We start from the raw sequence: 27,382 nt of genomic DNA on the forward strand, positions 1-27,382 counted from the left end.
TAAGGTTATCATTAAGGTTAAGGTTAAGGTTAAGATTAAAGTTAAGGTTAAGGTTAAGGTTAAGGTTAAGGTTAAGGTTAAGGTTAAGGTTAAGGTTAAGGTTAAGGTTAAGGTTAAGTTAAGTTAAATTAAGTTAAGTTAATTTAAGTTAAATGACGTTAAGTTAAGTTAAGTTAAGGTTTAGTTAAGTTAAGGTCAAGTTAAGCTTAAGTTAAGGTTAAGCTAAGCTAAGTTAAGTTAGGTTAAGGTTAAGGTTAAGTTAAGTTAAGCCAAGTTAACTGAAGTTAAGTTAAGTTAAGTTTAGTTACGTTAAGTTAAGTTAAGATAGTTTAGTTAAGTTAAGCTGAGTTAAGTTAAGGTTAAGCTAAGTTAAGTTAAGTTAAGTTAAGGTTAAGTTAAGTTGAGGTTAAGTTAAGCTTAAGTTAAGTTAAGGTTAAGTTAAGTTAAGTTAAGTTACGTTAAGTTAAGTTGAGTTAAGTTAAGTTAAGGTTAAGTAGATCTAAAAAGTTAGCTTAGATGGGATTATATAAGATCGGATTATATAAAAAATTGTTCAACTCGGCCAACTTTAGCATATATGTAGCCGCCATACAAACCGACATATCATAACCAAAATAAATTTGATATACACGCTTCATGCTGTAAGAAAAGCTGCTGTGAATGGTATTTCAGCTTCGTGCAGTCGACGTCAACTTTTTTACTTTCTGCTTTTTTTACCGTTACAAACGAATAATCAGTATGTAGTCCCATACACTGTGTGTGGACCAACGAGCCATTGACAACGATAAGCATACAATTACATAAACACAAATTTCTTTACATGAATGTACACATCTATGTAAATATGTATTTATGCATGTATGTATGTGCGCACGTTTGTGTTTGCGAGCATATGTATTTTTTTCAATAAATGCCATTGCCGGTAACTATTTCTCCACTGCATTGTTGCTGTTTTCATTGCTTGCACCGCTGACTGCTTTTCAAGCCTCACTGCCAACGACATACCCAGGTATAAGTAACAGCAACAGCAAAAACAGCGACAACAAAGCATGTGTCGCAGCTACAAACTCCAGTCAGTTGCAGCGCATGAACTGTTACTGGCTGCTTCGTTGCGCTTTGTTGCAGGTAACTGAGCGAGTTTTTTATGTAGCGGAAGCGGAAATAAAAATCAACCTGGGTGAAATATGTTTATTTATTTTTATTTTATTTATATGTATTTTTTATTTTTTATTTTGCGTCGAGAGCACATATTTGGCGCACAGAGATTTCCCATAGCATACATACATATTATAACGGTATGCCAGCACATCCCCAGCTCCGCGCGGGCAACGCTACATATAAACGTGTGCACTTGCCGTAGCATACTTTTAGGGTACGAAATAGTTTAACGTATTTTATTCCGCTTTTTTAACGCTTGCATTTTATTTGCCTTATTTATTACATTTTCCAGCATTTTTAGTTTGCGCTTTTCAATTTTATTTTTATTTGTTGTAAATTTTTTAGTTTCTTCTTTTACATTTTTCCGCTTTCTGTTCACATATTTTCAGGTTTATTTAATTTCAACCGTTTCATGCCAAGGCCACTGCGTTAATTGGAGAATCTGTGCGGCATATTTGTTTGCTCTTTTCCATCTTTTCATTTTATTTATGACTTGGCTCGTATATTTAATTCAGTTTTATCTTTGACGGTGCAGTGATTTTAAATTGAAAATAATTTAATGTAAGAACTTTCTCACTTTCGTTGGAAACGAAAGCTCAGCTTAAGTGACTGAGGTTATTTTTTGTGAATAAATTATATAAAAAATATACAAAAACAAGTAAAAACGGCTGTACTGAAATTATTATAGCCTTGGTAGTAAAAATATCTAATGTTTGAGCGGTCAGTTTGTATGGCAGCTATATTTTATAGTGGCTCGATCTGAATAATTTTTTCAGGGATTTTAGCTTTTACTTCGGCAATAGTCTATGGCTAGTTTCGTGAAGTTATCTTATCAAATAAAAAAGTTTTTCCTACAAAGACTTTATCATAATCGTTCAATTTGTATGGCAGCTATATGTTATAGTAATCCGATCTGAATAATTTTTTCAGAGATTGTAGCCTTGACTTGAGCAATAGTCTGTGAAAAGTTATGAAGATATCTCGACAAATAAAAAAGTTTTCTATACAAGAACTTTACTTCGATCGGTAAGTTTGTATGGCAGCTATATGCTATAGTGACTCGATCTGAAAAATTTGTTCACATATCATAGCATTTCCTTAGACTATAACTTATGTCAGATTATGTCAAGATATCTTGACAAATAAAAAAGTTTTCCATACTAGGAGTTGATTTTGACCTCTCAGTTTGACGAGTAAAACACAGCAGGATCATTACTGTAGTTGGCAAGTCTGCGAGGAATTAAAATTTTTCTATCTGAAGCGCTGCAATGCTGATCTTATGCCTTAAGAATATCAAATTTTCACTTAAACTTACACAGCATGCATAAATTTCCTACATGTGGCAACTCTATGCTGCTATTTCGGCATCATTATAACAACCTCGTAATATACCGTTATTACTGCGAAATGTTGCAAATCGTCTGCAGCGCATGTAAATATTTTCCAGCTTAATGCACTTCAAGGCACTCTAAGTACGCGGTGCTCTAGTACGCACACACACACATACGAGTATACACCAACAAGCAGCTTAATGCGCATGTGCGTGTGCGCTGCCTTACAAATTGCAAATTGTTGTGCTTAACACACGCGTAATGCGCAAAATTTCAATTTGCCTCCACCAGCTGTGCCACATGTCGCCACATGCAGCATATTTAACAGCCACAATAACATAAATAACAACAACAACAACATCTTAAGCAAGTGGTAAGCGCGTGAGCGAGCGAAGCTTGCTGAAGATTTCTACGTGGACAATGGCAGGAGACTATGTGGCATGCAACCGGTGTAATATGTGTAACTAAGCATGTGCTTATATGCAACATGAGCGCAGTAATAACACAATAAAAACAACAAAAATACAACATGTAGCTTACTAAGCGAAACAAATCAAGTGAAACGGTGGCGCCTTGTCACGCACACTCGAAAGTTAGCAATAACAATAACAAGCTGGATGAGTAGCAATTTCTAAGTAGTGCTACAACAATAATAACAACAACAACAACGATGGCGGGCCAAAATATCTCGCATGCCACTTGTGGCACAAAGAAAACCGCACAAATGTTCTAAACGAAGTGCAACAATTTGTTGCAATGTTGTTGTTGGTTTTTGTTTTTGTTGTAAATTTATTCACATCAAGCATGTATAGCATTTACGGTATTGTCACTTTCTATGGCTTTGTTATCTTCTAACAATTCACGCAATTTTCTATTATTACGAACGCTTTCTTTGTTGTTGTTGATTGAATTAAAGTTTACGTCGGTGTTTGTTGTTGGTGCATTGTGCAAATATCAGTTTCATAGAGGTTATTATGGTATCAAGTCTCGTGGAAATAAATGAGGTTAAACATGAATAAGTTCAGTGCAGAAAGGTTAGGTTAAGTTTAAGTTAAGTTAAGGTTATGTGAAGTTAAGTTAAGGTTAAGTTAAGTTAAGTGAATTAAATAAGTTAAGTTCAGTTAAGGTTAAGTTACGTTAAGTTAAGTTCAGTTGAGGTTAAGTTAAGTTAAGTTAAGTCAAGTTAAATTAAGTTAAGTTAAGTTAAGCCAAGTTAAATTGAGTTAAGTTAAGTTAAGTTAAGTTCAGTTAAGGTTAAGTTACGTTAAGTTAAGATTAAGTTAAGTTAAAATTCAGAAATGCTAAATTAAATGAGTTAAGTTCAGTTAAAGTTAAGTTAAGTTGATTTCACGTTATACTAAGGTTAAGTTAATTCAAGTTAAGTTAAGTTAAGCCAAGTTAAATTAAGTTAAGTAAATTAAATGAGTTGAGTTCAATTAAGGTTAAGTTAAGTTTATTTAAAGTTATACTAAGGTTATGTTAAGTTAAGTTAAGTTCAGTTAAGTTAAGTTAAGTTAAGTGAAGTTAAGTCAAATTAGGTTAAGGTTAAGTGAAATTAAGTTAAGTTAAGTTAAGTCAAGTTAAGTCAAATTAAATGAGTTAAGTTAAGTTAAGTTAAGGTTAAGTTAAGTTCTGTAAATTAAATGAGTTAAGTTCAGTTAAGGTTAAGTTAAGTCAAGTCAAGTTAAGTTAATTGATGATATTGGGGGTATTTATAAATTCTGACATCCAAATAACCGTAACGAATAAATATTAGAATTTCAAAGTCGCGGAATTTAAAAGCAACTTGGATCATATAGTCTACTATTTAAAAGCTCTACTGCTTCTCAAACCATACACTTTTCAAATTTAAAGTGACGTGAAACCACAAAAAGCCAATATTTATTAAATACTTCGAATGTGAAACAATTTTCTATGAATTTTTATAACTTTTTTAATACAAAGTATTTTTTTAATACCTTAAATAAAAAAAATAGAAATTTTTTTGTTTTTGTCTAGAACCAAATAAGGAAAAATTCGAATGCCAAGCTGAAAACAGTAAATAAAAAGTTATGTTTAAGCTACTGCAAATGTTTCAAATATTTTTGTATATATATATTTTTTTTGTCAAAACAATTCGAATATTTTAATATATATTTTTTGCGTTAAAAACTTTTTCCCGCTAATACTGCCAACACCTTTTTGCCGCCAGCCGCTAATATACGCATCAATAAACAATAGTTGACCACAGAATGCTTACCGAATTGACCTAAAATTGGCTTAAGTGCTTAATTGCTCGGGCGCGTTAAGCTACATGAGTGCCAGCGAAATAGAGAGAGAGAGGAAGCAACTAACCTAGCCTGCTCTCGCACTCACAAATCGCTAAAGGTGCAAAGCGGAGTACAATAATTGAGATGCACAAACATTGAACGCAATGAAAGCAAGGGATTTATCGTTTAATTATAATTGAAGACCCGTAGAGCGAAATGGCGATTGGTAGTAACGGCAAAACATAAAAAATAGCGAGGCTATAAAGTGGGGTTATGTGGCAGGCAACAAATTGACATTGTCAGTCTAACCCTTGCGCTGAGCCAGGCAGCAAAAGTAATAAAATATCGATTTGCAAGTGCAAGTAGATGACGTTATTGTTGTATGCGTGAGCAAGGGTACATATAGACGCAGCTATTTAGAAACAAGCGCCCTGCTGTGTGTACTCATATATGCTTACTCGAATGTATCGACTGTATTTCTTATATGAAAAACAACAACTGCTGCATTTTAAATGAGCTCAGTAACGCTTGTGCGTTGTATATATGTATATTAACATATCTGTATACCATATATGTATGTACGTGTAAGTATATGTGTACCTCTCAACTCACAACGATGCTATATTTACTGGCGCCGTTGTGGCGATGAAAATTTTATCGATACGCACAGAGATAATAAGGTGTTAGCTGTGAGCATGCAATCAAGCAAGTCGCCAAAATGAAATTTTACCAGTAAGAATATGTATTGGAAATTTAAATAAAATTTTTTAGATAAAAAGTTAAAAAAGAACGGTTATAAAAATTAAAAAAAAAACAGTTATAATAGTTTAAAAGGAAGACAAATTTCAATATTCAATATAAGAAAATTTATCATAATCAACAACTGTTTCTCTAAAGAGTACAGTAATACATTGCCTGATGTGGCCTTAGGTTGTTCGAATTCGAATTTTTCGAAATTTTTTTGAAGACTGAGCTCCACTTTCGTGTTCAAATTCGTATTTCGAAGAATTTTTCGAATACTGATATATGCTATATTTCCACTCTATTGTTAAAATTCGAATATAAAACAATTTTTCGAATGCTGATTTATGAACTCTCTCCAAATTATTGTTCGAAATCGAATTTCAAAAATTTTCCTATATCCACTATCTACTCTAATTTGAATTTCAAAACATTTTCGAAAACTGATATAATTTCAAAAATGTTCCATTGTTCGATTTCGAACTTCAAAGAAATTTCGAAGACTAATATATGCGCTCTCCCTGCTTTATTTTCGAAACGCTCTCCCTGCTTTATTTTCGAATTGAAGAATTTTTAAAATACTGAAATGTGATCATTCTTCACTTTACTGTTCGAATTCGAATTTCAATGAATTTTCGCACTCATATATGACCTTTCTCCATTTTATTGGTTGAATTCGAAAGTCGTAGGATTTTCGAACACTAATATATGGCCTCTCTCTGCTCTATTCCTAGAATTCAAATTTGGAATGATTTTCGAATGTGTGCCTTCTCTCTACTCCATTGTTCGAATTTTGAAGAATTTTATTTTAGGTATATGTTTTACTTCGACTCTATTTTCGAATTTCGAATATTTTTCGAGTACTGATACAAGACCTTTCTTTCCTCTGTTGTTCGAATTCGAATTTCGAAGAATTTTCGAACACTGATAATTGACCTCTTTCCACCGTGAGAGTTATGTGAGAACCTGAATATTTCTCAAATAGCTTAGCCAGATTTCGTCCACCCAATCCTCTATATGCAGCATTGGGTCAGTTCCAATATTTTGTCCCCACGACCTAAACTTACTCAACCTCACCGAGTATATTTTTACAGACACATTTGGAATTTCCAGTACGAGAAGTACGGCTGAACAGGGTAGACTGTACGAACAACGTTCTTGCTTGTGTTATTATGAACTCCGTTAGCATAAAACCAAACAACAACCGGCATATTTATATGCCATAAACCACAACATAGCGACCAAACAAGTAGAAGCTTAGCTAAAATGGTATTTTTTAACACATATGTGAGTATGTACGTATGTATGCGAGCCTCGTGAGTGAATATATATGTTTAACTTCAATATTTTCCTATCACAAATAGCAACAGCAACAACACTGCAATTTTATGACTTTGTAAAATGGTGAGGGCAGACAATCAATGTGTGTAATTATTGGCAGGGCAAAAGTCGACGCTATTATATGGAGGTATATATGTGTACATATATATTAATGCACACAAATTTGCATATACACCAGTAAGAGGGTATGACGTGCATAATATAGCCGTTGGGAAAACGCGCAAGCAATGGCATATATAATGATAAGTAATAAGGCTGATGAGGAACGCAGGAGAGGCAGGCGAAGTGGCTGATACTTCCAAGCAGACAAGGACGTAAATGTGTATAGGGAATGTCAACGGTGACTTGTGGGCGAAAAACATGAAAATCCATATACACACATACAGAAAAAGCAAACAATGCATGCAATTTTTGCCAAAAGCATACGCAGGTTAACATTGAAATGAAATGACGGCACAAATCAATGGCGTTTTGTATGGATGAAGGCAATCGAGTGGTCACATGGGAGCTGCTAATGGATGGCATTCGGTTTTTTGAATACTGAAATAACGCTTTGTTGGCGAGTGTCGCTGTGAGCGCTTGAAATTGCCTTCAACAATTAATTGGACGCCTAGGCGTATACGTAACCTCAACTTAATTTGTATGCAGGCATGTTAATTATGGAAAATATGGCGTGAGAAGCATGTGATACATATTTACAAGCATACGAGTGTATACATGATATGGATATAAACAGTTATGCAGTGCCATGTCATATAATTTGCCCAGGAAATATGCCACTCTGACGCGCTGCTTGACCGCTAAGCATTTCATATGGTGCGCCAACAAGAAATAAGACTATATGTGTATGTACAAATATATAAATTTATATACATGTGTGTGCGTGTTATTGTTAAACGTGCAACGCGCTGACATGCCACGCATTCGTTAAATAAACACACAATTCCCGCACAAATTGCTGCAGACCGCACTCGATCCATGCCCCCAAACGCCTTGGTGAACACAACTTTACCGCATTTAATTCGCTGCACAAGTGTGTGGTTTAATCACCGCCTCGTTGCAAGGCTGGCACAACCATGTGTGTGTCTGAGTGACGATGGCAGCTATAAAAATGCAATAAATTCATACCGAATTGATGAATTCGTACGCATTAATGCGCACAAGTTGCTTTTGGCTGCAATTGAAAGTAGATTAATATTTTTTTGGTGGAAAAATTTTTCAGCGGAAATGTTTCGACAGTAAGACGCATGTAGCCAATTAAGGCTTTTGTGTGGAATTAATTCAAAAAGCTCTTGTAGAGTTTGTACAAATTAAGGGGAGCGTGGCAGAGAGAATTTAGTACAAGAATACGCGTTATAATATAGAGACTTAAGTGGTATGGATTTTAGTACAAAACAAGTAGTATAACTTTTGCAAAAGAAAAATTGAAACTTAATATTTCGGAACAAGTATTCTACAGAGAATGAAATATTATTTTTTTTTTGCATTTGGGAACAAATTTAGCGGGCTTTAGTTAATTAAAATTTGTTAATGTAAAATGTAAAAAAAATTAGGTACTAAATTTTAGTACAAAAACATAAAAATAGTACAAAAAATTAGTATTTAAATTTAGTACCAAATTTTTAGTACAAATTTAGTACTAAAATTTTTAGAACAAAACACAAAAATAGTACAAAAGTTTTGTACTGAAATTTAATAATACATTTTTAGTACAAATTTAGTACAAAAAATGGTACTACAAGCTTAGTAAACTTTTCTCAACTAAATTTTAATAAACAATTCAGATTTTATAATGACCGAACAAAAAAAAATGATGTTCTCACCACCTTTGTTTCAGTAACTTATGATTTTAGTATTAATTTAGTACACATTTTTTCAACAAATATTGAAAATTTTATAGTTTATAATGACCCTTTACTAAAAACCTGATGCTCTCACCACCTTTTTCAGTGACTTATGATTTTAGTACTAATTTAGTACACATTTTTTCAGCAATATTTCAAACTTTATATTTTTTGATATTAAAATTTTGTACAAAAAATTTTGTACTAAAAGTTTAGTAACCTTTTTCAACTAAATTTTAATAAACAATTCAGATTTTATATTTTATAATAACAATTAACTAAAAACTTGCTACTCCCACCAACTTTTTTGAGTGACTGATGCTTTTAGTACAAATTTAGTACACACAAACTTTTTAGTACAAAATTTTTGGTACAAATTTTTCAATAAATTTTTTTAATGCAAACTTTTACTACAATTTCTACATATTTTAAGAAAAAGTTATAGTACGGAACTCTTAGAGTAAAAAATATTTTTAAATTTACTAAAATATTTTAATTAGCATTACCAACGAAAAATGTACAATTTATGCACCAAAATTAAGCATTAATAACTCTGCCTCCATTAAAACCCAAGCGTATTACCGCAATTCACCAAAAACCATAAAGTGAGTGTCTCAAAAATTATTACCACACCTTACCCAAAGCGAGTGCTTTTCTAACTTACGCTGCACCGTTGCGTCATAAAAATTTGCATTTACGTAGCAATTGAAATGTTAATAACTGACAATGTGACTCTTTGCAAACGACCATTAATGTCACTCATACGCCCTGTCCGACCAACTACCATATTGCAGTGTGTTCGCCATATGAGCACGTGTGCGTGTGTGTAATGCTGCAGCAATGAAATACGAGTGTGTAAACATAAAATCGCCGCTTTTAAGTTGTATTGTTGAGTTACGAGCGCCGCTATTTGCATGCGTTGTGCGCGGGTCGTGGGTGGTACGCGACGAGCAAACTATTAAAGTGAGGAAATTTGGTTTGTGCAACAGCTGTGGCGAATTACAACTTCATTGCGAGCCGTGAAAGAAAGTATGTATGGGTGTGTGTGTATGCTTGTGTTAGCGTTTCACATATACATATATGGAGTTCAAGCGTTAAAATGATTTGTGGCAATATGAATGTAGGGGGTCTCCCAAGTGTATGGAAATTACAAGAGCGAGGGGTACCAGCAATATATGATTGTAGATAAAGCCATAAAACATATATGTACATAAGTAGATATACATGCATATATGTATATATTTCACATGTGAACCAGCAAGCGGTCGCTAGCCGCATATAAAATCAATATAAGCAAATAAATGTTATAGATGATTGATAGCGTTGCGCACACACACTCAGCGCCCACCACAAATATATAAATAAATGTGTGTGTACTATACTATACACCCTTCTATACAAGCTGTTGTTGTTGAATTGTTGTTCGGTTTTTGTTTGTCAGCCACTTGTTTGTTGCTGTGTCATGTTATGACATGTTCCGTCTGCAGCTGCTGCCACGATTGGTGGCGGTAATTTGTGTTGCATTTGCATATTAGTTATTGTTGCTAACAAAAGTGATGGGTGCATGCACACATACATGTGTACACACAAGCCAACTTCATGTCGCTTTGGGTAACGTAATTTGTGTAAGCAAATTTAATGCATTTAAAATGAGTAATATGCATTTGGTTGAGCGAAAAACCGTCGCAGTCATCAAATGCAGCTGTTGAAGCAATTAAATACCAAGTAAATGAGAAATTTTTGCATTATATTAATAAATTTATAGTAATTTGTTTTTAATAAATTTTGGAAATTAGGTAATATGGGAATTAAAAAATTTTAATTAAAAATTTCAAACAAAAAATTTTAACCGAAAAATCAAAAAAAAATTTAATAAAATTTAATAACGTAAAAATATTTTAAAAAATGTTAAATAAATTGGAAAAAAATGAAATATAGCGATAATAATTTAAAATTTTTAAAAAATCTATTTAAATTAAAAAATTTTAAATTTTTAATGAAAGAAAAAAAAATTAAATAAAGCAATAATTATTCAGAACCTTTTAAAAATCTATTTAAATAAAAAAAAACTGAATAAAGCCGTTCAAATTAAAAATGTTTTAACGACGAAAATATTTTTAGATAAAAAAACTTAATAAAAAAATAAGTACGGCAAAATACTTACAAATTTGAAAAAAAAAAATTTAATTTAAAAAATTTAAAATTAAATCAAATTTGAAAAAAAAAGTTGTGAGTATATGGTAATTTGATTCATTTCGCTTCTGCAGGTCTACGTTTTCCTGTCAAGAATTCAATTTTTAGTACACTTTTAGTACAAATATTTTTCGTACTTAGTTCAGGTTGTGTGCGTAGTGTTTTCACATGCGCCAATTGGTTTTCTTATAGCTGGAAAAAACTTAATTTTAGTACATTTTTAGTACACATATTTTTAGTACTAAAATGTTTGGTGTTTAACTAATGTTGTGTAAATATGGTCTATACATATTCAAACCGCTCAACATTTTTCTGTCAATAATTTAGTTTTTAGTACACTTTTAGTACTCATATTTTTGTTAATAAAATTTTTAATACTCAATTGAAGTTGTATGAATATCGTCTCTACAAGCACCAATTCGTCGCCTTTTTACTAGGAAAGAATCAATTTTTAGTACTTCTAGTACCCATATTTGTAGTATTTATATTTATTAGTACTAAATATACTTAACTGAGGAAGTAAAGGGATGAATGAGACAGAGCTATACACAATTCATCAATTTTAAGATCGAATATTTTTTATTTATTATATTTGTACTTTTTTACAATTTTAGTACTAAGTTTATTTTATGTTTATTTATACATATTTGGAAAACGTTTTTAGGCACAATTAAATTGCGCATATTATATGTTGAAGCCACAAATTTCATACATTTTTACGCAAATTTATTACATGTATGTATGTATTGGTATATATATATATTTTTCCTAATTGCATTAACTTTATAAAAAATACAAAAATAAATTGCGCTTATGCAAATGGTCGAGTCCTTCATTAAAAGACTTTCTAATGGCACGTCACAACCGCACTAAATGTGTCTCCGTCAGACGGAATAGCTGAATTTGCCTGCGGTAAGCCATGTCGTATACGCAACCTCAAGTTATTGTTATTATGTGTGAGGGAAATTTCTTATCGCAGCAGCTGCTGCTACTGCTCAAAGCAACGACCTTTACAACCTAGCAACCAATGCGGCTGTTGACGCTGACGACAAGCACATTGACGTGCACACTCACACACATACATAAATGCATGTATGAAACTGTCAGTCAATTAAATGAGCTTAACTGTTGCTGTTGTCGTTGGTGCGCCCACCCAAAATGACTATCTACCGATTACATCGTCTGAGTCATTTTAAGCGCAATTTATTAGCTGCAAGTGGGTTGGCCAAATATATGCATAAAGGGAGTTATATGCAGGGTGCTAGTTAACTCATATTTCAGGCTAAAATGTGCCAGCTTTTTAAGCGGTTTATTAGTGTATGAAATATAAGCGACTACACTGTGCCACAAAAATACACTACGCGCCTGGTTTGAGGTCAATAATTTGATGCCTTACAATAGCTACTTGCAAACAGCCACACGCTTATGTGTAGGCTATAAGAAGCGCACATAAAATTTAAGCAAATTTACCCAAAGTCTTGGGTCTTGAACTATGCGATTTAGTAAGCTTGTAGTAGCAGCACATAAAAATTTGTGGCAGCATGCAAAAAGGGCGCTTAGTAAGTGTAGAAAGTGCTAAGCGGCAGATTAGAGGTTACGGGGGTGCTGTTGAAGCAGCACAATAACGGTAAATGTACAAACTTTGTGACAAAGGAATGCATGGAGACCACAACAACTAAGGGTACTCTGTGACCCTAAATGGTTTTAATGGTTTAATGCTTGCTACAGCGTGTTAAGAGGCAGACAGCGCAGCGAAAAAGAAGCATTTTTATACAGAAAAAGTGCGCTGGGTATGAAAAACTGCTTATTTTAAAGAAATTGTTAGGAGAGGCAATACGTAAAATATTGACATGCACACTTGTTTAGGTGAAAAACACATTTGTGGCATGTAAAATGGGGAACTAAGCGTCGGCAAACATATTTACAAGGACCTTAACGAGGAAAGTGCACATTAATGGACCAATTAAGAAGCTGATATATTGTATAAGATGACTGCGCTAACGAGGCACAACAACAATAAAGCAAGAATAACAGCAATAACAGCAAAAATGGAAATAATAACAAGAAAAATGGCAATAATAACAACAAAACTGGCAATAATAAAAACAAAAATTGCAATAATAACAACACAGTTACAGTAATAACAGAAAATATTACAATGATAACAGCAAAAATGCAAAAGGGGGCAACAAATGTAACAAAAATGAAAACAACAACAAGAAAAAACATTAGCTTGGGCTGCACTGTGGCTACAATACCCTTCACAAGTGCATAAAACGATATAAAAAAATGTATCTTCAATTTGATCGTTCATTTTGTATGGCAGCTATATGCTATAGTGGTCTGATCTGAACAATTCTTCCGGAGATTGTAATATGGCTTTGAGAAATAATCTGTGCCGAATTTCGTAAGGATATCTTGTTAAATAAAAAAGTTTTCTGTACAAGGACTTACTTTTGATAGTTGGGTTTGTATGGCAGCTATACCCCATAGTGGTCCGATCTGAACCATATGTTCGAATATTGTAGCGTTGTCTTATACCATAATCCGTGCCGAATTTCGTTAAGATATCTTTTCAAATAAAAGAGTTGTTCATACAAGGGCTTGATTTTGATGGGTCAGTTTGTAGGGTAGCTCTATACAATATTGGTCCGATATCGGCCGTTCAGACAAATAAGTAGCTACCTAAAGAGAAAAAAACGTGTGTAAAATTTCGGAACGATATCTCAAGTTCTGAGGTATTAAATCGCCTATATACAGACAGGCAGGCAGGCAGACAAAAGTCATGGCTAAATTGACTTAGCTCGTCACGGTTGATCATTTACATATGTAACCATGCGTAAACTTTGTTGGAACTCTGTAGTTGACATCTGGGTATTACAAACTTCGTGGCAAACTTAATATACATTGTTGAGGGTATAAAAGTAACAACATTTGGCAAAAAATGAAAAATTGGGCGACACCAACACTAATTTGTAGGTCTGATTGACATGAAAGCCTAAATATATAAACACTGTAATTTGTATAAATTCTTGAAATGACAAAATGACTAGCTGACATTTGAATTCTTTGATGTTTACGCTGCTTGCCACAAAGTCAAGGTAATTGAAGAGTCGCGAAAAAATAACAAATATCCAGTACACACGAATAAAGCAATCAAATAAGCATAACAGAATTGTTAACATTACCGATAACGGTAGTTAAAAGATCTGAGAGAGCAGCAATAAAAACAAGCATGCTTAGTTAACTGAATTTTGCGTTTGGCTACCTTTTTTCGCAACGATTTTTACGACCGCTTACTTATTACCATTAATTTGCCTAATAAACAGCGTTGGTATTGTTGTTGTTTTATCGCTAGCGCTGTGCGCTGCTTACTGTTAATGCGTTAATTAAGCGTGGGCGGCAGACCTACTTTCTTTACTACATAGTATTATTGGGGGTGTTTCTAAGGCAGCCAACATGGCGTATATGCAACTAATAGACTGTTGACGAGTACAAGTAAAGTATTTACAAAATTTTTGTGTGCGTAAGCAGCTTAGTGGGTTGATTAAGCAATTGCTTATTTCACGTCTTCGTTTTGGTATGTGCGGTGTGCTGTAAATAAGTATTTGCGCGGTGACAAATTGAGTGTGGGCAGAAGGTAGGCGGGAATTTCGAGAAATAATTACACGGCGATTGTACTGGTGGTACGGGTATTGAGTATATTTGTTTGTTTGATGCAATTTTCTTAACTGCTTGCAAATTTTATTAGAGGAAAGTTCTAAAAATCAATTTCAAAACCACAAAAAAAAAATATCGGTTAGCAAAAAAATGCTGGAATATTGAAAAATCCTAAAAATTTAGAAAAACATTTTTTAAACACAAGTAATACAAATTTTTATAGAAATAAAGTTTTTAAGTATTTTTTCAATAAATTCAATTGTTATTTTGTACTAAAAAATATAAAAATTTATTTTTCTATATTTCTTTGTAAAATTTACTAAATTTGTGTATAATTTCTACGGAAAAAATAATATTAAAAAAAATTAAAATTGAGCTAAAATACTAAATTTCTATAACTGAAACTATTGTAAAATTCTATAAAAATTTTGTACTAAAAAGTACTAAAGAATCAAGTATCTTTTTCTTTTGACAAAAATAAATATATAAGAAAAAAATTAGTACTAAAAAGTTCTAAAAGGGTACTAAAATTTACTAGAATTTTTTTCTTCGACAAAAGTAAAGAAATAATTTAAAAAATTTAGTACTAAAAAGTACTAAAAGTGTACTAAAATTTACTAGAATTTTTTTTCTTCGACAAAAGTAAAGAAATAATTAAAAAAAAATGTTGTACTAAAAAGTACCAAAAGTGTACTAAAATTTACTAGATTTTTTTTCTTCGACAAAAGTAAAGAAATAATTTTAAAAAAATTAAAAGTGTACTAAAATTTATTAGATTTTTTTTTTGTCTTTACAGAAGTAAATAATTCTGAACGATTGACTTCTATAAGAAAATTTTATAGATATAAAGCTGAGCTTTGAACACAACCCTTCTACAAGGAAAAGCTAGATCTACTCTCGTTTGAAAAAGTGCACCCAATATGCGCTCCCAAAGCCTTTATTGAATTAGCTTGTAGTTGCACAGCTACACTAATATCTTTGCGAATATTTTCTTACCTTCAAGTTGGCTTTCGCTTTACATACCAACTTCGTCATTCCCTTAGTGGCAATAACGGCACTTTAAATCTACTTTTCGAACTTGAAATAATTTTCGTGCAGCTTTTCTATTATCCACTTCATTCCATTACAATTTGTTGCTAAAGTTTTGCGATTTTTTTTTTTTTACTTTCCATTGTTGCTTTCGACTCTGCGAGAGCTTTGTTCCAACTAGCAAGCACGGCAGCGAGTACAAAACAACTTAAAAGTGTGTAAGAGAAACAAAAGAAATTTTAGAAAACTTTTATATTCAACACACAGATTTTAATGCTGCCACTTGTTGTTGCTAAAGGAACACAGTCTAGCCTCAACTATTTCTGTTACAACTAACTTCTTTGAAAATAGCGTAAAACTTTCTTAGTACAGGTGTTAAAGGGGAAGGGCTGCGCTGGGCTGAGCGGTGGTGTGTGTAATTGAAAACCTGTTGCGAGTTGCCAGACTTTGAAGCAGTTTGTAATTTAACGAAATGGAAACAAAACAAGTTTAGTGGGGAAAAGTGGCGGTAATGTGATAGCAAATGAGATTGGCACTCAAGTAAAGTGGAATTGAAGGAAGAAATCGAAAAGAAAGCACGCGAAATGAAATTTGATATAAAAGAGCGAGGTTGCATGCGGAGCAGAAAGCTAAAATGAAACCCAAGTGACACTTTTATTTGGCTTATGCAATAATAATAACAATTATATTAGTAATAACACGCCAGCAGGCAATTAGGGACGTTAAATGACGCCCCAGACATATGGCTGACAAAGTGGCGTACATGGCGTATGAGTGACGCCTGAGTCAAAGCAAAACTAAGGAGTATACAATCAGCTTATTGTATGTAACAATAAAAAATAAGCTACATTGAATGTATATTACATGCTAACAGCAAAAAAAGCTACATTTTCTATCACTCTCCACCCACAGCTCCTCCACTGAACATACTAAATTGCGCCGCCGTCCTTACTTGCCGGCTATTCAAATAATTTGTTTAAGCTTTTGATGAAAGCACAAAGAAATCAAAGGCGATAAAATCAAATTTATGCCACAAAGGCAATGTAGGCGTTTAAAAATAACGCTATGCTAGCATATGTGTGAAGTTATACATATATTTAAATGCATATGTAAATACACATATGCACAAGTTTATGTATTTCACTTACTTTTGTATCGATTGTTTGTCAATAATTTCTGTTGAGGTCAACCACTATGTGGAAAGCATTGTTGTAACTGTCGTTGTGGACATGAATAGAATTACTTGTATAGCAGGTAATAAAGATAAAGTGGTGAAGCGCCTAAAAGCAGACAATGCAAAGGGAAATAAGCTACGCAAAAAGCACAAAACAAACACAACAAAAGGCTTTACTATTTAATATAAGGAAGATTTTCGGAGTAAAAGTACTAAAACTAAAATAAAGTTAACAGAATTTTGTTATTAAAGCTTTAAGTCAGGCAAGATGCCTAAAATTTGCGAATTTCGGAGACTTTATTAAATAAAATACATACTTAAATTTTAATGAAAATCCAAATTTAATAAAAAGGTTCAATATTGACCTATTTCTATACATTTTGCCATGAAAATGGTATGAAAATGGTTTGAAAATTTTTGTAATGTTTGTATAGGGAGGTATAATAGATATACATATAGCGAGACGTATGATGCCTAAAAAGTTCAATGACTCCTTTGTTTATTGACGTGTAGCGCTTGCCTTCCTTTCCTGAGGCTTGTCACCATTTCTTACTTTTAGCGGAGTCAACAACCCATCTTAAGGTGATCTCAATGACCATTTGCCATACTTCAAACGAGGTTAACAGACTTCCAGAGGTCAATGACCTTTATTGAGGTAAGTTTCATGAAGACAATTCACAGATTGATTGATAAACATTTATTGGGGGATATAATAAGGTGACTTCCTCAAAAAAGTTGGAAAATTATTGTAATAGGTGTATAGCGACCTATTATAGGTGTCAAGCAAGGTCTATGATACCTAATGAAATCGATGACCTTTCTGTCTATTGATCTTTAAGTTCGTCAATATCCTTCCCTGAGGGATATCACCTTTTTTATTTGTAGTGGAGTCAACAACCCATCTTAAGGTGATTTCAATAACCATTTAGCTTACTTTTAGTGAGCTCAATAGACATCCTGAGGCCAATTACCTTTATTGAGCTCAATAACGCTTTTTTTATATGCAATGAGGACAACAACCTGAGGTAAATGACCGTTGGTGCGTTTAATGAATCTTTTGTTTAAATTTAGTGAGTACACCAACCATAGTACACTGAAATTGACTGTTTACATTTAGCCAAGCCAACAACCTGAGGCGTATGATCTTTAGAAAAACCAAAGACCTTTCTATTTTACTTTTACAGAAGTCAACAACCTCTAGCGGTATTATTTAGCCTCCCGGTTGTAGATTTTGCTAAAGTTCAATGACAAACAGCCGTCAAATTTCTGTCTTTTTCGTGTGATCGAAAATTTGGTTACTATATTTTCGAGGTTAGCTCGAAATATATACTATATATATGTATAAACACGTTATATAATTATATATAAAAAAGTACATTCACTTGGAAAAAAATGCTTTAATTGTAGTTTTAGCATTTATTTTACTTTGACGAATTTTTTTCTATAGCTTTCCTTGATACCAGTTCTTCATTGAACTTAAAAAGTTTTTAGAAATATTCATGCAGCTTTCATGTTTCCGGCTGTCATAAGCGCATAACAACATACACTTCAATCTGGCGTTTAATTTCGCTAAAAGCTTTCATAACTCGGCGTTCAATGAACTGCTAGGAGCCACACACACACTACAAGGATATCGCCGGCATATCAGCATACATTGGCGCCATTTAAATTGACACGCATGAATTTTAACACACACACACACACGCATATTTGCATATGAAAAACAAATATATTTTTTATAAATTGTCAGCATATCACACACACATGCTTACATACATACATATGTACACAAATCTGATATGCGAATTTATTCCGTATCATATTTATTTGCTGTGCGACAACTTTATGAGGCATAAATTTCCAAAAGCGAGCAAAAAATAACGGAACATGAAATGCTCGTAAATAAATAAATCGCGTTGCTGATATGTTGGCCAGGAAAGCCATAAAAGATATGAACAAGGAAAGTAAGCAATAAATTACCTATGCAAACACACATACTGAGGGGTATTCAAATATGATTGTGTGCGTGTGGTGAGGAGGCACACATGCCTAAAAGTAGAACACCCTGGCACCCAAAAAAAGCGGTAAAGCGAAACGCACATTGACAAGATAAAAGCGTCAAAGATGCAAAGAGAGCGGTTAGATAGCTGTGGAGGTGGGGGCACAATGAGGCGGTGTGGCGAGCGTTAGATAGCTTTGAGGGTGCTTTGGTGCTAATAAGCTGTCTTTGGTATAGCTAATGTGGTTTTGGCATTTGTTGCGCGTTCTGTTTGTGCCTTGCTGCCGCCGTTATGCTTGCGGTTTTGTTGCGTGCTGATGCTTGACTTTATGTGGCTCGATTGTGTTCTCGCCCACGAGAATTGCGCCTTTTAATGGTTTACCATTTTACATTCTCAACCCTGGTTATTGTCGCCGTTTGTCATTTCGTTGTGATAACGGTGCTTGATATGTGACAGACAGCGACTTAATTAAGTGGTTGTGCCAATGTTATTGATACTTTTATTAAAAGCGGCACAGTGGACTGAGTTGGGTGATTTGGGTGGAAAATGTGCCAAAATATATTTAGAGCGGTGAGTTCTAAAATCCATATTAATAAAATTAAAAAAGAAAATCATACTGTGAAAAATTTTAGTGCTAACAGAATTTATATGATTAGGCACAAAAATTATTTGTACTAAAATTTTTTAGTAGCTTTTAGAACATAATTTTTAGTACTAACAGTGTTTTTAAAAAATTACACAAAAAATATTTTGTACTAAAATTTTTTAGTACTTTTTAGTATTCACGGGAATTGTATATTACAAAATTTCTTATACTAAATATTTTTAGTACTAATTTTACATAGTTTCAAACAGATCTTAATAACCGTTTTTATACACAAATTTTATTACTAAAATTTGGCACTAAATATTTGGAATTGTAAAATTGTACTTTTTAGTACTACATTTTTAGTACTAACAGTATTTTTTATAAAATTGCACAAAAGTTTTTTGCACTAAATTTTTTTAGAACTTTTTAGTACTAACGGGATTTGTATATTACAACAAATTTTTTTACTAAATTTTTGTACTACTTTTTAGTACTAACCCCAATATATCAACAATTTTTAATAAGTACATTTGATAACTAAAAGTTCTGACAAGATATTTGAAATTATGAAAGTTTTTTTCTAATCTTTTAGGTATAAAAATTTAGTACTAACAGAAAATTCATCAATTTTTTAATCGTCTTTACTACTAATTTTCCTGGTTTCAACCACATTTTAGCACGACATTTCAGTAATAAAAAATATCATCCCGAGACTTGAAATTTGTTTTTATTTCAAATGAAAATTTGACACAAAAAGTTTAAAAAGTATTATATTATTAGTTTTAACGGCAATTTTCTTTACAAAAAAGTAAAAAGTGTTCGCAAGAAGGAGAAAAATATTTTATTAAAAATTTTATACAAAAAAATTTAGTACTAAAATTTTTAATTAATTTTTTTTTTGTACTAAAAAGTAAAAAGGCGTTCTCAAAGAGTATGAAAAATATTGTACTAAAAATTGTATACTAAAAAATTTGTACTAAACTTGTTTAATAAAAATTTTTTTCCAAAAAATAAAAAAAGGCTCTAAACAAGTAAGGAAAATATTGTACTAAATATTGAATACTAAAAAATGTGTACCAAGAATAAGAAAGATTTTGTGCTAAAAATTTTATATTAACAATTTTGTACTAAAAAATGTGTACTAAACTTTTAAGTGACCTATTTTCTGTCAAAAATTGCTCTCAAAGAGTAAGAAAAATTAAATTTTATTTTAACAATTTTGTACTAAAAAATGTGTACTAAACTTTTAAATGACCTTTTTCTGTCAAAAAGTGAAAAAGTTCTCTCAAATAGTAGGAAAAATATTGTACTAAAAATTTTCTACTAAAAATTTTGTTCTAAAAAATGTATACTAAGAATATGTGCCAAGAGTTTAGTACTGAAAATGTGTACTAAAAATATTTGGACTAAACCAAAAAAGTGTGTACTAAATTTTTTTAATGTCAATCGTTTTCAAGTAAAATTTTGCTCTTCTCCATATTCTTTCCGCAACACATTTTGATCGGTGATATCGGTCTGGTTTTTATACGATAAGCGTAAGGATTAAATTTATAGCAGCCGTATAATAATTTTTGATACATTGAAGCTTTGGAACATCATCTAGACTAGTGCATAATTAACAAAAACCAAAACTGTTAGCTCAATACTGCTCTCCAAGAATCTTTGGAAGGTGTTAATAAATATTTAGAAAAGAAAAACAAGTTGAAACAAGAAGTCTCGAATTCATAATTTTTTCTTTCAAATTAAAGTTTTGCTCTAAAGAATTTCAATCGGCTTTAGTACAGCACGGAAAGAAACTAAGAAAAGTAGTAAAAAACCACGGCATTGTGTGAAGAACGCCTTGAGCCCTACGCAGCCGACCAGCGAAACAACCTTAGGCGGCAAGCGCATATTAATGGGAAGCTGTAAAGAGGAATTTGCGGTAACAAAGCGAAAAATTTGTTGGAAAAAATCTGCTACACGCAACAAATCCGAGCATGCAACACATTGCAAGCTGCCGCAGGTGATGCATGTGCAACAAACTTCTAGCAGATAAATGAGGTGGCGTGAAAGGCGAGGGGAGAAGCTTGAAAGGTGGGCGTAAGCAGCGTAAAAGGAGGGCGGGAGAAAGCTGACGTGCGAACAAAAACATATGCGACGTAAAGAAACAAATGCAGGCGGGGGAGCGCAGCAAGCGAGTGGTGGCTGTTGTGAAAATATGGCAACATTTGTAGCAAAAGTAGAAAATCGAAACCAACAAAAGCAAAAAAACAAAAAAGCAAGAACAATAAGAGCAAAAAGAAAATCAATGGAAAATCAGGAAAATCACTGGCATTGTGCTCAAGTTGTTGTTATCGTACTTGTTGTTGCTATTTTCCACTTTTGCGTTATCGCCTTGGTTTTTCTCCAGTTGTTGTAGCTTCATTGTGCACCTGCTTGATGTACACACAGTGTTTTCGAAAATGCATTAACCACAACGGAAGGAAACATGTTGAAGGTTGTATTGCACAGGCACTCTTGAAATACCAGAGACTCATCCCCTCGGCTTGCACTCTCTCCCACCCCTGCAATGATGTGCACAATGCTACCAGTTTACAGTTTCGCTTTTGTTTGTTGTTGTTGTTGTTGCAGTTTTCGCTATTTTGCGGTTATGTTGCTGGCATCCGTTGTTGCCATTAGCGGTCGAGCGCACAACAACGTAACAACATCGGGGGAAAAAATACGAGCCATAAAGCTTGATTATTTGCCCAGCGTAGCCTATAAGTAGGCGCATGCAGTAGGTCTGGTCGTTGCGCAGCTGTGCGCATGGGTAATGCAAGAGGGCGGGCTTGAAAGCGTACTTTTAGGCGCATAACGCATTAGTAACGGCTCAAGACGATAATTACAGCCAACGTTGGCGCTGACGTCAAGTACTTTGATGGAGTGGGCGCGCACTTAGGTACTAAGCTACTGTTATATGTATGTGTATGTGTGTGAGATTTCAGTTTGAAGTGAAAAAATCGATACAAGTAGAGGGAATCAGAATGTTGCATTGCATACTTTCAGGCGTGCGAACTTAAACGACTTACAGATGAATCGAGGAATGAGAGAAGAAATAAAGGAACGTTTTCACGTGGATTTTTTTCAGAAAAATAACTACTTTTCTTCAGCTTAGAAGAATAAGCCTGATTTTCTAATTCAAAATTTTTGAAAATTTACCGAGATAGATCAGATATCGAAGCTTGCAATCTCTTCTCATAATTATAAGATCAGTTATAACTTTTTTAAAGATAAAAATCAATTATTCGCTCCTAAAAGTATACAAAAAATTTTTTAAACTTATTTACTGTTGAATACGTGTGCATACTTTGCATACTTTTAGGCGTTTACACTTCAAAACTGTTCAAAACCCACCAAAAATAATTTTTTTAATATATGTAATATTAATAATTGTATCATAGAAGTTTTTCCTAGCCATCATGTTTTCCTTAACTAAGCCAATTGCGTTATCGCTGCAATATCTTCGCACTTTCTTTGCAACTTTTTGTTATTTTTCATATTTCGGCAAACTTTCTTGCAATAACTTCTGTGCATTCCTGGCGTCACTACACATGGTTCGAGCGTGTCTCCATACTGGTGATACTTTTCAACTGCGTCACACTGGGCATGTATCAGCCGTGCGAGGACGAAAAGTGCGTCAAGCTGCGCTGTCGTGTACTGCAGGTAAGCAACAACAACAATTCAATTTACAATAAAACGTGAAATTACAACAACAAAAACTAGATTTTCCTAATTAGTAGTAGAGTTAGTCTAGTAAGTTTACAACAACAACTTAATTTACAACAACAATTCAAACAACTAAAAAACCAAAACAACAAAACAGTAACCATTTTGAAGTAATAACATAGTTTAGAATAACAAATTATTTGACAACAACTTTTGATTGTACAACAACAACTCGATTGTCAAAGGCAACTAAATTGGCAACAATAACTACTTTTATAAAAACAATTAATTTGAACAAAGTATTTAATTTTACAATAACAACTGAGTTTAAAAAATTACCATTTTACAACAACAAATCAGTTTACAACAACAAATCATTTTACAACAACTCACTTGACAACAAAAATTTAATTTGTCATAACAACTCCCTTTACAAACACTATTCGTTTTCAATAACAGCTCATTTTTACAACAACATATCATTTTACAACAACAACTAATTTTTCAGCTAATAATTTAACACAAAATTTAGTTTTAATCAATTTGCAAAAAATAAACGTTTTACAACAACAAAAAATTTTACAACAACAAACGATTTTACAACAACAATCACTTTAACACAAAATTTAGTTTTACTCAATTTGCAAAAAATAAACCTTTTACAACAACAAACAATTTTACAACAACAACAATTAATTTTACACCAATAACCACTTTAACACAAAATTTTTTTATCAATAACACCACAATTTGCAAAAAAATACTCTTATAAATAAATTTACAACAACAATCAAATTTACAAGAACTCTCTTGACAACAAAAATGCTAATTTATAATAACAATTCAATTTACAACAACAATTCGTTTTCAAGAACATCTCACTTCAACAACAACATTTTGTTTACAACAAAAATTATTTTAAATACAAGAACTTAATTTTACAACAACACAATTTACAACAACAAACCATTAAACAGTAACAATTCACTCGACAACAACAATACATTAACCCAGAAGGCTATAATAGAATTTAAATTACACAGCATTGTGGCGTCAAATCAAAGCGTTGTTGTGCGCCATTCATATGGCTTTGATTAAGACTAATTGAAAAATGCCATAAATAATACGACACATTTGCGAAATTAATTGCAGAAAATTCTATTTGTTATCGCACACATCAAGTGTTGTTTGCATATTGCCATAATCAATGGCTAATTTAATTGAAATATTTACAAAGGTTCATTATGCAAGCATTTTCATTGAATTATTGCCAAAGCACAACACAACAATAGCAAATGTTTTCACCGAATTGCCGACTTTGTTGCTTTGCATTGAATTTTATGCAAATGCAAATGCAGCTGACACACATTGTTGAAGTGCGCTCCGAAATGCTTTGGAAATTATAGCAATACCCACACACACACACGCACACGCAGATATGTATATAACGACATATGATAATGCAATTGTATGTGTCTGGATGCCATTGACGAGCATTTGGCTCGCATTGCAAATTAAATAATACTCATACGCCATGTGGTCAGTTATTATTTATCGAACTTGTTGCACTCGAATTGAATGCTTGTGCAATGGCATGATCGCAGGGCGGAGATAGCGCAATGTCATATTTAAATTTGCATTGTGCGAAGGTCACAATGAGTCAAAATAATATTTAAGCTAATAAAACCGCACTTTTGAGGAATTTTTTTTGGAATTAAAAATGATTTTTAATTTAGCACACTACTTCAAGGTTTTACATACATATTTCCAATTTTCATGTTCTTGAAAAAATTTAAAAAAAAAAAACGATGAAGGGTAAATAGTAAAGTATTATTTAATAAAACATTTTGAGAAACTATTATACAAATTCAAGGAATTAGAATTATTTCCATTATTTAGCACTACTCAAACGCCATCCACATCGGTAAATCAACAATATTTTATTTAAGATTTGCACAGCAAAACCTTAAAGAGGCAAAAAAAACGCCTTCCTCATCAATTTAAGCAAAATGCATGTCTTTTGTTTTGTAAAAAAGAGTCTAGAACATGCCATGTAAACACACACAAAATGCTGACAGCGAAAGGAAGACCCTGAAAAACAATAAAATTAATGATACATAAAGCAATAGCTTGTAAAAAGCATGAACACCAATCATCAAAGATGCTAAATGTGTGAGTTCACTATATTACACACATGCTTACACATATACATATACCTATTTACATGCGAATGACACTTCCGCCTGTCTGGCGCTAATGCCACATAAAAGCACTTCAGCTCATTAGACACAATAAACGCAAACAAGCAAGGCAGTTAAGATGGATATGATAAATGTGAAGTGAGGACAAGAGACTGTAGAAGGACACGCCTAGTATAGTGTAGTAGTATACATATATGTTTGTTAGTATATATATCTATTAGAATCAACTTAAAGTATATTTTTAAGAAGCAAATGTGAGATTTTTAACTCAAGAGCTTCCCGCTAGCAAATCTGGTACTAGCCTTTGAAGCGGTACTAAGGCATTTATCTGATGAATGTCTGTATAATGATTGGCTCTTTAACTGCACTCGGTATGCTTCAGAACTATGTTACTTGGGTTCTTTATAACCTCACTACCAGGAGATGCACAAAAAACAGATACTGATGTATAACAACGTTTGGGCGAGTTTAAGTAAGGCAAAAAATATAACAGTTTTGCCAATCAGGAGCTCTAAAGAAATTCTAGAATATCTTTATATATATAAATCTTCTGACCGTGTGTTTGCATTTGAACTGCTCCTAAACGGATGGGCCGATTTTGATGAAATTTTGTGTGTATGTTCAAGGAGATTCGAGAATGGTTTAGATTTACAATTTGGTCCACTGGAAAATGTTTTTTAAATTATTTTTTCATTTTTAATCAATTGTTAATTTTGGAATGTTTGACCGATAGATGGCGCTACCATCGCAGTATCCAATATTCAAACCTTAAATTGGCGTAAACGTGCATTAAACAAAACGATGCCAAAGTAAAAGGCGACATCTGTGGATCAAGTTTTTATATTGAGGACATAACATTATTTTCATACCTGCTAACTATTGGAGGGGGTATCTTGACAGGCAATTTAAAATTGCAAAAGGTCTGGCATAAAAAAATAGCGGCATAACTGAAGTGTTGATAAAAAATTTGAGATATACAGAAATCGTTTCGAAGCATTGCACAGAGCAACACAATATTTAAACGGGAACGATGAATACTTATATGCGTACAATTTCAAACTGATCCTTCCTGAAAAATAATAAAATTGCTAAATATTGGGAATGGTAGAATAGAACTGCAATCAAATACACAATGCAATGAATTAAAACTGGCTCATTTATCATTCGATGAATAATATACCACGGGCATCCCAAAAGACTGATGCCATAACCTTGCCAGCCGATTTTTTTGTCTTTCCACGCTTGAGAACCGTTTCTTAATATGCAGTCCACCAGGCTGACAATCGATTGGACTCGATTGATTTCACTGATGCAGAGCTCAAATTCAATAGTATTTTAACCCCAAAAACCAATTCTTTCTTAACGCACGAAATGCTTTTTAATTCATTTTTTTGCTTCATCAAAAATGCGATTATTCTTTAACTAATATTTATAATCTAACTAATAGAAATCATATAAATGGTATTAGTAGTACTACCTATGTATCAGCCACAGTAAGACGTAGGCGGGTCCTCTAGTATACTATAAGACTCAGTATAGTTTAAATTATTTTTCGTCATCCCGAGAAGTTAAGTGCTAAGCTATGACAAAAAAAAAATTGTCAAAAAGTCTGTTAAAGTTTACTAACTGTAGGTTAACAGCAATTAAGGGCTGCGCGCTGAAAAATTCAGGCAAAAATTTGGCAAAGGTGTTAGCATTAAACCAAATTACACACACGTGAACATCTATGTCGCACTGGCAGCGCCATAAAATGTATATAAAATAACGTTTTCTGCGCTTAATTGCAATTTAAATTAGAGAAACACACGAAAAAACACCAGAACGAGTCATATTTTAGCCATTTCACGTAGGACCCTACTCAAGTTCAGCAACAGACTTGCCCCTACAACATAATGGAGAGTCACACAAAATAAACAAGAGGCAATATTTATGTATGTAGTTAAATATACATATAATACCGTTATAGCTGCTTAAATAAGTCGAGATGTGAAAAGTAATTAGTGCAGAAGTAGTGGTAGTAACTTAGTAGGCTGTCAAGAAGTGGGAGGAGCGGAAGTAGCCAAGCAATGGAGGAATTTGATTGTGAGAAGAGAAGGGTTTGATTTACAACATATAGCATGTTTGGGTAAAAAAAAATTATATACTAATATGTGTATACGTCTATACGGCTGTCACTCATTGCATGGAC

The 27,382-nt window shown here is 32.9% G+C and overlaps 1 protein-coding gene across 6 annotated transcripts in view; it reads left to right on the forward strand.

Annotated features, from left to right (window-relative positions):
• Positions 1-27,382, forward strand: part of LOC105232238 (voltage-dependent T-type calcium channel subunit alpha-1G) — a 227,316-nt gene that overhangs the window by 100,138 nt on the left and 99,796 nt on the right. For 4 of the 6 annotated variants that reach the window (XM_049454456.1, XM_049454457.1, XM_049454454.1 and 1 more), the window contains exon 1: positions 22,840-22,990. In XM_049454456.1, coding sequence (XP_049310413.1) covers positions 22,934-22,990 — 57 coding nt within the window. In that variant the 5' untranslated portion in view covers positions 22,840-22,933. Of the gene's footprint in view, positions 1-22,839; positions 22,991-27,382 lie in introns of those variants that run through there. The other 2 variants (XM_049454459.1, XM_049454455.1) reach the window with 2 other exon arrangements.

This window comes from Bactrocera dorsalis, chromosome 4, assembly GCF_023373825.1.
Source record: "Bactrocera dorsalis isolate Fly_Bdor chromosome 4, ASM2337382v1, whole genome shotgun sequence".
Classification (NCBI taxonomy): Eukaryota; Metazoa; Arthropoda; class Insecta; order Diptera; family Tephritidae; genus Bactrocera; species Bactrocera dorsalis.